The sequence below is a fragment of the Lycorma delicatula genome, chromosome 1 (genome assembly GCF_047948215.1).
Source record: "Lycorma delicatula isolate Av1 chromosome 1, ASM4794821v1, whole genome shotgun sequence".
In the NCBI taxonomy this organism is placed as follows: Eukaryota; Metazoa; Arthropoda; class Insecta; order Hemiptera; family Fulgoridae; genus Lycorma; species Lycorma delicatula.
Window position 1 is genome coordinate 50,762,418 of NC_134455.1, and position 12,584 is coordinate 50,775,001.

The 12,584-nt window shown below is 27.5% G+C and overlaps 1 protein-coding gene across 1 annotated transcript in view; it reads left to right on the forward strand.

Moving 5' to 3' along the window:
• The window catches only part of LOC142318097 (pyrokinin-1 receptor-like), a 147,306-nt gene that overhangs the window by 101,269 nt on the left and 33,453 nt on the right, over window positions 1–12,584 (forward strand). The window contains exon 4 of the mRNA XM_075354626.1: window positions 10,052–10,268. Within this exon, the coding sequence (XP_075210741.1) occupies window positions 10,052–10,268 (217 nt within the window). The remainder of the gene's footprint in view (window positions 1–10,051; window positions 10,269–12,584) is intronic.

The window sequence follows — 12,584 nt, forward strand, 5'->3', positions numbered from 1 at the left end:
CCCTCACCAACGGCAAGGTCTCATGATTCATAGAGGAGGAAAATAATAATACAAAGTCAAAAAGTAAACAAAAAAAAAAAAAAAAAAAAGATAAATAAATATTCGTAGCTGGAGGGAAAATTTCGGAAAATTTTCTCTCGGCGGAAGGAGATGATATAAAACATTAATAAATTAAATTAGAATTTTTTTATATGTCTAGTTCTATTCCAAAACTCGTGTGCTAGGACTCCTAGGATCGAATGTAAACTGAAAATCTACAGCTGGAAACAATTATTAATTGCTTCTTAGCAACCGTAGAGGCTAATATTCGAAATAATTATTTTAAGTCGTATAATCAGTTAAAAACCGGACTGAAAAGACAAAAGTCAACACAAAACTAATCAATAAATCAAAAATATCTAAAATCGCAGACAATCCCGCAAAAACAGGGACCCAAAAATGCAAAATGGGAAATGACCAGCGCAACACCAAACTTCAAAATGAAAACACAGGAACACAATAAATATGAAACATAACAGCGAAAAAACACAAAACAACACAAAAAACAATAATTCAGCCGAACACGGCAAATCGAGATAAACTTTTCAAGAATTGAAAAATGCACGTCCGGTTTCCACAGAACTTGAAGACCAATTAGAGATGTAATACGAATAGATTAAGTACGTGGGAACACTTATTTCTGAGGATGAACAGTGTGAATTTGAAATCAAAGCTAAAGTCACCCAACTACGTTGAAATTGAGTTTCACTTACATCGCTAATTCTATCTTTTGGAAGTTAAATAAATATAAACAATTAAATCGAAAATTTTATTTATTTTATAATAAATAAATATTAAAGTTTTGAAGTAATAATATTTTTTTTAAAAAATGAATTAACAAAGCTTCTTGGACATTTAAGCTTGTTACTTTATCCGTTCAGAACAAATACCTTTTAATAGTATCATTTGAATGGTATTAGAAGCTAATTAAATATAGATTCTCTTAGCGAAGCCCAGAAGAATATTCGCCTTACACAAACTTCTCTAATTATTTTGGTAATAATAGGCGTTTTAAAAGAAAATTACATCTCTAATAAACGTCAAAATATCTAAATATTCTGAAAATCTATGCTATATAGAAATATTTGTTTTAAGTTCACATATAAACTTTTCATGTAATATTTGAAAGGAATAAGAATCATTATTATAAGTGATATTTTTTATAGATAATATTGTAATTAATATTATAATAGACTTAGTTAAAAATATTTAACTTTTGAATTCAATATGATATTTAGTACTAACTAACGATATGTTTTATATAAGTACGTCTACGTTGTAATTCTCAAAATAATAGCGATAAAAAATATAAAATTATGTTCTTTTCCCCCCAGCGTATTCAGGAGAGTGCCCTCTTATATAAGACACATTAAGCGAGTAGGAGTGCATTAAAGAAACGACTACTGGATTCAATATCATTAATAACTTATTCTTCACATATAATTTAGTTTCACCCAACACCCAATTTAAAGTTCAACAATTAAGAATATCAAAATATTTAGTAATCTACCATCTATCAATAGACAAACTAATTTAATACTCTTAAATTCCATTTCTGTTCTATTCTGCATCTTAATGAGTATATAATTTAATTATAAAGTAAAACGTAACCACTGTCCTACATGATAGTTGGTACAATGGAATAATGGACAAGTACGGTCATGCAATGGAAAGTACATATGAGTCCATTAAATTCTACTATTTTATTATTGTTTGCTGTACACACAATATTTTTTTTTTTGTTTTAACAAATATATGCTGGTATAGAGATACCAACATACATCCTGTGTCATATACCGGCATGTATCCTGTGCATATATCCTGTGTGTAGGAGGACACAGGTAACCCTCAGGAGTACCTAATTCCTAGCTTTGTGTTCTAACTTTTAGCTTGAATAAGTCAAGTAATCTTAAGAGTAGTAGCGACCAAAAGTATTAAAATATAAATACTGTATCTTTTATGAATAAACTGCAACTTCAGATTTCAAATTTTGTGAAATAGTATTAAGCTTGTAAATTGTTTTACGAGAAGTAAGAATCATTCCTTTGACTTCCTTTGACTAAAATTAGCAAAAATGGTTGAATTTACAAAATCGTTCTAAGTTTTTACGCTACTTAGATGATGTAATATATTCATATTTGTTTACTGTCCATTCATTTTATTTTAGTTCCAGTTCTGTTTCTTCTCTGTTTTCTCTTAATATATATATATATATATATATATGTGTGTGTGTGTGTGTGTGTGTGTGTGTGTGTGTATGTGTGTGTGTGTGTGTATGTTTCTGTATTTTGATTTCTCTTTTTTCTCTAAATTAACTAAATGTAAAATTCTTAAGCCAGAAATCAGTCAATTTAGAAAGACAATGAGTAACCTTATTAAAAATAGTCAAAACGTTTCTACTATAAATATTTTTCTAACTTTTTAATTTTTAAGTTTTCCTATTTCATATTTCAAATATCCTACAAAATTCTTTCCTGAAGTCAGTGAGACTTTCATTCCTAAAATAAGTAAATTATATTATCACATCTCCTTTATTCTTTCTACGAACGACAGAATTACAAACTTCAGTTTCAACAAGCAATCTGACCTCAAAATGTATCACATTAACAAGTTTGTAACGTTTTTTTATTATTATTTTTCTTGTTTCTGTGAATTCATTTTTACATATTAATGCTCATTTATTTTAACCACTCCATTCTGGTTTATATCTCTAGTTATATCTTCTATATTCCTTTAAAAACTTTTTTTACTTTTTCTTTATGAAAGAGCAAGCATCCACAGTTATGATAATAATTCTGGTGGAAATCAGTAGCGTATGGAAAAGATGCCATGCCTGACTGGGATTCGAACTCGGGACTTACGCACGAATTGCCGAGATGCTACATACACAGCCACGGAGGTTGGCTGTTTTTTTTTTATTAATAAACATATTTATTTGGCCAAGTGATCATTTCATATGAAAACCGTTATCAAACATTAAAATCGTTACCTTTTTATTACTACCTACCTATTTTTCGTTTCAATTCCTATTTGACTTCCTCTAAATGTAAATAAAACAGTAACAGAGGTATGTCACTGACGTCAGTTTATTTTTCTTGACTTAATTCTATTATGATTGCCTGATTATTTTTATAATTGGCAAAGATTTATACATGATAAACTTTAAATCATCCATACATAACTCTAGCTCTTAAACTATGTAGTAGTTTTGTAACCTTTGATTTTAATTCTTTTTTCAAAACTTTCTCAATTTTTTCATTTTATGTCATCAAAAATATGGTACAATAAAAATTCATATAAATAACTATTTTAGTAGATTAAATAAAAATGCAAAAAGCGAATAAAACTTTTGAATGAAAATTTTACATAACTTTTGTATTAAATTTATGTCGTAAATATATTTTTTTTATTTCAGCATATGAAATATTAGTTTTCTTCTTCTTTTTCGTTTCACCCGACTTGGGGGTAAGTTGGATCAATCACTTTTTTGTGTTCTTGCCTTTATCTTATACCAGTATTGTCTCATTATTTCCTATCTTTCTTTCCTTTCTTCTTCGGAGAATTGGATCTGATGTTTGGTTTTGGCTTGAAACCTCGTTTTCTTGTCCTTGGTGTTTCTTTTGGCGGTTTTGTGCAGAATCTTGCTTTGTGTGATGTGGAGTGCCATTTCATATTTTTCTCTTTGGTTGAATCAATCTGATTTGTGTTTTTTTTTTTGAAGAAGAAGAAATCGTTAAAGATTTGTTTGGTTAGTCTGTATGCGGTCAATTTTAGTTTTATGAGAATAATTATTTTTTTCTTGTTGAATTAATTTATCACATAAGCTTTGGAAGCTCTTTCGAGAATATAGAAAGGGATTTTTTAGCATATGTAAAATGCCTTACCTGACCGGGGGATTCGAACCCGGGATCTCCGGATGAAAGGCCGACACGCTACCCGTCACGTGCCACGGAGGCCAGCTAATCTTGGAGTTAGTTTCCCTGGCCTAAATGGTTTAATAGTAATTAATAGATTACTTTGTATAATTAGTAAAAATAATCTTATAAAATAATTACTTCAAAAAACAAAATTTCAGTTTAAATACATTAGTCAAAACATTATGTAATTTAAAAATAGATTACTAAAGTGAAAAAATAAAAACACCTTTTTTCAATTACCGTCTATAGAAGAGTTAGCATCTAGCTACTAATTAAGAAGGTATTCAATCACAACGAAATCTAAGTCCAAATCAAATTAAAAGTTTAATCGCTATTAACTAAACTGCTAAGTTCATAAAAACAGTAAAAACTAATCGTCGAGTTCAACTTACTGAATTTTCTTAGAATCAGGTTTGAATTAGTAAGATATAGAAAAGCAATACAATCTGTATTAAAAAAGTAATATTTTTTTACTGCCTTTATTTTTCTTTATTTAAATTAAAAAAATTAGTTTAGAGAGTAATCTACTACTCAAAAAACTGCCAAAAAAATATTTTTGATGACAAGGAAGAACATTGTTCTTTCCGTAAAAGAACTAAGAGGAATAGTATTTTATATTATTAACACTATATTTACAGTATTCTCTAAAGGGATACGTAAGTAGTAAGTGTGTAATGATTATGATGGAATTTTTATTGTGTAATTAAGTTACTGCATATTATTTCAAGAATTTATTCGTATAAACCAAGACAAACTACTGATCGTTAAGTAAAGAATTTTAATCTCGTGTACTACATCTTTGTATTCACCTATGTAGTTGAAACAATGATTAAAATTCATTGTTTCACAAAAAAAATATACAGTAATTTCTTGCTTTCAGAGTCCTTAACTTTATTATCGTTAAGACGCATTTAAAGCACCTGACGTTCAATTGACTCCTGTCGGAAATGATTACTTTAAAAGTAATGAAGTTTAGTAAACATACAACCCCCGTAATAAACAAATTATTTAGATAAATGTCATCTACATTCCAGTGAACATCACTTGTACTTAAAATACTGATGTTGAACAATATATTCGAGTTAGTATACAATGCAACGTAAAACCTCTTCACTCCTTAGTTTTCTTACTATGCCTGGCACGGCGAACTTGTTTTGTTGCTTTTGAAAATACTAATGGTATTTTCCGAATTGTATTTTGTAACTCGTGTCAAATATTTACAAAATTATAATTGTAGCATCTACTAAGAAACAAAGGGACGCAAGGAAAAATGTTTATTTGGAGGAAGATTGATCTACAGAGCATAGGAAGAAATCGGGACATCGATTAAAACAGTTGATATTACAACTCAGTACTATTCTCTTAAAGTAAGCTGCTTAAAAGCCCTTGTCAAGGGGTAGACTGATTTTTTTTTTTTTATTTAAATTCCGATAGAAAATAGTTTAATTTCAAAAGAATTTAATAAGATTCCTAACAAAATATGTAGATGATAGCTGAATAAATAGTAAGTTGCTTTCACAGGTATAAAATCTAAGTATGCACTAAATTATTTATTACATCAATATCCACTAAATTAAATGCACTTGAAATAAGCGAAGCTATCTTCTTCTGTATTACATACGGCCGCTCTAGTTTACTTTACTAATTTATTCCGTTTAACTACAAGCTAAGTGAAAATTAAATATTTCTTTTAAAAAGGATCCCAGTACCGAATACCTACTCAGAATATGAGTACAGCACTGGAATGTCGCAAGCGTGATGAAGTAGATTCCTTGGTGCTCCAAGCTCCTTACACTATTAACCGTGATACCACTACCTCATTTACAAAATAACTTAATTGTTACTCCAAAAGTAATCTATAGTACTATTTATTTATCTGATGAAGTATTTTCTTTTTATTATAATCACTCCAACTGTTCGATCCAATATAATTTTTTATATATCATAAAATCGTTCTTAAAAATTTACTGTTAATTCAACTCATCAAATCCTTTCCACATAAAATGTAGCACGAGTGGGATGCAGGTAGAATGAAAATTTGAAAAGAATCCAATCAGTTCTAATGGAATACTCTTTACGATTCCAAATACGTGATTCTATTTTATTTTATAAGGCTGCACCATTCAACAAAATTCTAGAATACAATTAACACAAAAAAATTAATGCGATTTTTCATTGGTTTTTATTTGAAAAGCATTTTATTAAAGTCACGTATTGAAAACTCACATTTTTAAAATTAAATAAAATTAATGTAACACTTATGTTCTTTAGTAATAGTACTTTTCATGAAAAATAATTATTACAGAATATTTTATTTATATATTTATAAATTCGTACACACTTTTGTCTTAGTCCACCTACGGGCAAGCTTCCATCTAAGGGTATGCAGACTTCTATAACTATCATGTTGTAATACTAAACTTCTCTCTGAATATAATTTTTTTCTGAATTAAATTTCACTCATTCAAAATGCTCCTTATAAACCTGAACAGGTAGCAGTTATACTTAACAATTAAAATACTAGAAACTAGATTTTTTCGATTTTTGTTTCTGTCTAGAAAATTTCACCGTAATATGAAATGTACAAATGAAATTCCATATCCTAATTTTATTTTAAATACACATCCATATTTAAGCTAATATTTTTGTATTTTATAAAAGAAAAGAAGATAATATGCAGGTACAGCTTTCGCTAACAAGTTTATAACAAAAAATATCATCCAAGTAATATTCTTAAGATTATTTACAATTTAAATCACACAACTTTGATTCTTTAATGTCATAATTTTAAACTCTTTCCATCTCAACCAAAATGAACAACAGTTTTATCACCTTCGCATATCTTCTATTATTGCTTAAAACAAAATTCCCCAGTACTATTAACTTCGATGATGTCTAACATAAACCTTAAAAACAGCATATCCTACATTAAAAAATTTCAACATTTTTAATTTCGGTGATATTTTGAGACCCTGATGTGTGTGTGTGTGTGTGTGTGCGCGCGCGCGCGTATTTGTGTGTTCATCAATTTATTAGAAAAAGATTTTTGCCTAAAAGCAGAAGTCGGATGTTAGTAATCAGGTGTGGTTGTGCCACTATTGTTTTTCGCGCCGACAGGAAAAAATTATGGTACGATTTTTAAGTCTATATTTTTATTATATATATATGTATGGAAATACATACATATTTTATGAAATTAAAAAAGACTAAGCGAGTTCTGATGTAAAATGAAATATTTTTCTCTTTTATAAATAAATGTACATCATATTTTATAATTATTGTAATTCTAAGCTGCTAGAATTAAAAATAGCTTACACAGAACAATTTCTAATTTTTTTTTTTTTTTTTTACGTTGTTAACCTTAGAAAAACAAAAATGTATACAATTATAATATTTCTGATTACCATCTGTAGCAAATAAAACATACCAATAATATTAGCAAAGGTAAAAGAAAATTTTTATTTTAACTTCAATTATTTAATCGTTATAGTTTTTTAACAACAGTTTTTTTTTAATTTTACAAATATCTGAATTTCTTTACAAACTTCATTTTAAAAATCACCTTCAATTGATTGATTTAATTACTCTCAATCTTACAGGATTTTTTTTTTTAAATTCAGTATGTGATTAATGATGTACACATATATAATATCTATAAAATAAATACAAGACTGGAAAACTTACACTGATTTGGTTTAATCTTCTGCTTCTGACACTCACACATTGACATTCTGACATTATGTTTCACGCGCGTGACATTATACACACGCGTGCGGTCGCACGCGTGTGTTTAAACTCCTGTCTGTTAGTATTGAAAATTTTGTTTCTCTCTTGTTGAAAAATCTAATTATTGGTTAGAAGATTATAAAGGTAAATTGGGGTTATTTTTTTATTCTTTTAACATTTATATTAAGGAGACTGACACAATTCATATAATATATATATATATATATATATATATATATATATATATATATATATATATTAATAAAATATACATTTATATATATTAATATTATTTTTATTTTATTATATATATTTTTTTTTTTTTTGAGGCAGTGAAGCAAGTCGCAAAGGAATATAGCATATCTTCTCAAAATAAATACATGAAAATATGATATAATTTAGGTTTTGAGTGAAAGATAAGTCCTGGTTTAGTTCAGATGCTAAGCAATTAAAATTATCTGTCAAAAAGATTACATATTACTTTAAAAACGAAGGTATTCCAATCCAGTTTTCATGAATGTATATTGATTCAAAATTAATACAAGATTGAATAACTTAATACATATTAATAACAAGAAAGAACGTTAATATCTTAATAAATACAGATTAAATATCTGAAGAAACAATATTTTCAGAAGATAATAAAGGAAATTTTCTACAGAAATAGGAGGATTTTTGGCTGTCGGTTAAATCTCTAATTAGTCCTATCAGCCAGTTAATGATATTAATATTAAGCACTAGAAAAGTTACTTTAAAAATACAGGTGCCTGTGAAACTGCTAGGAATTATAATTTTTTTACGGTGACTTACCTCTTCCTGAATTTACCCTGAAGTAGAGTATAGCAAGTGATAAACTTAAGAAGATACCAAACCCAGGAATTTTACCGAACGAGATATTTAAAAGCCCACCAGCCAAGTGATTATTGTTGAACCTATTAATTAAAATTCTCTACAACGAGTGCTTGACAACATCTTGAACTATAACTGAAATCAAATTTATATATAAAAAAAAAATTATCCAAAGGAACCGAGTAATTACAGATTGTTTGAGTTTTAAATTTGATTGCCGTATTATTTACTTATATATTGAATAACATACTGAATCGTTGGGTGAACGAAATAAAATTGTTACCCGAAGAGTAGCAACCGGATAATACTATTTTTCCTTGTGGACTAGATGCAAGGTGTTCACCTGATATTAGATTCTATGTTTAATTTTCTGGCTGGCATACTGAAAATAAGATCATTTATCTAAAACTAACAAAAAAGATAATGAATGATAAGTAAAAATGGAATAAATAATAATATTAATAATAGGTTTTAAAGAATAATACTTTTCAAATAAGTCTATTTTAGTTTTATATTTTCATTTTGTTAGATTTAATTTATGTAGGAAAATTCTGATATTTTATTTTTATTAACTGTAAATTTATTCGGCGATTCAATATTTATAAAAATGTTGCATTAATTAATGAAAGTTGACCTATAAAGTATTTACTTTCTTTACTGATGGGCATTGTAATTTTAATTTTAATTGATAATGTTTGATTTTGTTTTTGAAGTAAATAATTTTAACTAATTTGCTGTTTCATCTGTTTTTATTAATTAGAGCAATATTACAGTTTATATAAAGATTATTAATTATTAAAAATCTAATTTCTAGATCTAAAGTACTGTTTTTTTGTTTCAGTAACATTATTCCGATTTTCTCTTGTTATGTTACAAATTATACGGATTGTATGTTTTTAATTAATTAATTAGCTAAAAGAAGATTTTTTTTGTGTTTTTTTAATATATTATGAAGAATTATAAATACAACTAATAATAATTACACACAAATGAGTTTACACTTTAATCGCTTGTAATTTTTTACAATAATTAAAATTCTATAGAATGTTATAAAACGTGACTTGGTTTTAATGAAGATTAAACTTTCCATTTGAGGTAAAATCTGATACTTGTATCTAAAGTAACAAGATAACTGGTTTGGTAGTTTATTTATAACAAACCTCACTGTAGCATATCCGATTGATAATACAATAAATTCTATACTCCAAGACTTAATTTAATATAATCACTCAATAACATTTTTACATGAAAAGTTTAGTTTAAAATTATATTTTTTAACGGATAAATTACAGAAAAATAAAAGAGATAAATTACAGAAAATGAACAGAAATAAAAGAGTAAAGCAATATAAAAGTGCTGAAGAGAAATATAAAAGTAGTTATTTTACACGTATGCAACAGCTTATTAAAAAATAAATTTAAAGAAATAAAATGAAAAAAAACAATGTAACTATTTATGTAATGTCAGTATTAAGTTAATTTTTAAAATGTTGGAACTTATTTTGAGTAGTCTGTTATCAGGTATCCCTACATTTTCGGGGAGACAGTATGCGTCCTAACCGGCCTTGCATCAGAAACATCAGCTAATGCCACAGTATTAACAATAACTGCGTTCACCGTTGAAAGATATGTAGCGATATGCCATCCGTTCTTATCACACACAGTATCGAAATTATCAAGAGCGATAAAATTTGTAATAATTATCTGGATATTAGCACTCTGCTTAGCTATTCCTCAGGTATTAAATTTAATTATATCATAAATTATAATATTCTGCATGCATTTTACCTTATATTAAAATTGATTGTATAAATAAGAAGATATTAAATTAATAACCGACAAATACTTGTAAGACAGTGTGTAGGTCTCATTTAGTTATCAGTACAGTTTTTAAAATCATCATATAACAGATTATGTACATAATGTGGTTACTTAAGCAAAATTATTTAATTTCTATTGAGGTGGTGAAATGAATAAATCCAGAAAAATCGTATGCGCTACAAATAAATAAATAAATACAAAAATTAGCAATTTATCAAAATATTAAACTTGTCAGTTTAATTTTAAAGAACAAATCCATTATAAATGGAACCGATATGTGCCTAAACACTTTCTCTATTCTATTGGATAAAATGATTACATACACTTGTTTAATAATTTTAAAGTGATTAGCAGTCATATTTTTCTAAACATTACCTTATATTTCACCAAATTGAATATTAAAAGTTCTTGTTGTAACTTACATCTGAGTATTAATCGGTGAGCAGCTACGTTCTTTTTCTATAGCAGTACTTTACTAGAGTCGTAGTTAATCAGATTTAATTAAATTAAACTACTGGTAGTAGTTAATTGACAGTACCGATAAAATCATCAAACCTAGACGTTTTAACCTTTACTTAAGTAAAATTTTATCCCAATTCAAAGACAAAGTATATTGCAGTGAAACCACAGAATAATACCTTAACATCACTCTTAACAGTAGGATATTTTTATAGAATCAAAGTTATTAAGAACACATACTCATAAGAAAACTATCTTAAGATCACCGCATTCATAAGTCCTTGAAGGATACATATTGTGATCGTGCTAGAATCTGTTTTTGCATTTAACAGTCATTAATCGTTGTCAATTCACTTCGTTACTGTTTCTGATTAAAACTGAAGATGAAATGAAATCCTGGTTGATTATTACTAAAATAACTGAGTTATACTAATACATAAATGTACGAGAATATTATTTATTCTCATAATAAAAACCACCCAAACATAAATTCATTATAACACACACACACACACACACACACACACACACACACACACACACACACACACACACACACACACACACACACACACACACACACACACACACACACACACATACACACACACACACACACACACACACCCTAGCGGTAAATTCTAAATACATTTCTCTACCGACCCTTTTTCAGCCAGTGCACTCGAAGTTGTAGTAATGAATGATATATTTTATTGAGTAATAGAAGCGGCAAATTACCATAAGATAAATTTTTTCCTTCTTGTCATCGTATCGAAAATTCGATTACTGTTTCTACATGAAAGTAAATGGTTCACTTCAATTCATTACAATACTAGTTACTAAAAAAGGTATAGGAAGCATAGTCCTGTAAATAAAATTGGCCACCAAACTTTTACAGTACACAAAAATGTGTATAACCATTTACAATGAAAATGAAAAATAAACTTACGTAACTGTAAGATTTAGATACAGGAATGGGTAACTTTAAATATATCCTATAAAAATAAAAAAGAAACCGATAATTAGATAAGACTACTAACTAAATTATTGTAGTTACTAATATAAATTTATTATTACTATACTTATTCTGTTTAATGCAGTAATCAGTTAAAGAAATAAGCGGTAAAATATTTTTAAAACTTTAAATGACCCAATTTGTTTTACTTAAATCGTACAACAGGAACCAGCCGAGCAACAAATTTTGCTTACCGGGCTTATGATGCTGATATTAAAGCACTATATTTTCCACTAGTCAGAATAGTCCGTTTTACCTAATAAATAACGGTTATCAGACATTTAACATAGTTATTCCAACACATTTTTAACTATTATTAATGTACTCGTACTTCCTGCTGTTTTCATTAATATGTCAATATTATCATATCTCGTGATTTTATAGTTACTCATGATTAAAACCGCTAAATATCTTTCTCATTGAGTAAATCAGTAGAATTGAATCTTATCTTATTTATTTTTACTTCCTTCTTATGAAGGAAGAAATAACACTTTCACCCCAAAGGATAGTTTTCGTTTTCATCCGGATTTGCATTAACAACAATTTTTTTCGTGATAAATAAATAATTTGCAAAACATAAGAAGAGAAAGGTATGTATAAATATTCTAATACTGATATTTTAGCAATTTATATCATTTCCATCATAACAGAATTTATTTACAAAAAGTAAAATATACTTGGAAATCATTTGTAGATCAATGTGAATATTTTTCTATGATCCTCAACTTTAAATCTTTATAACCGGAAAATAATATTAAA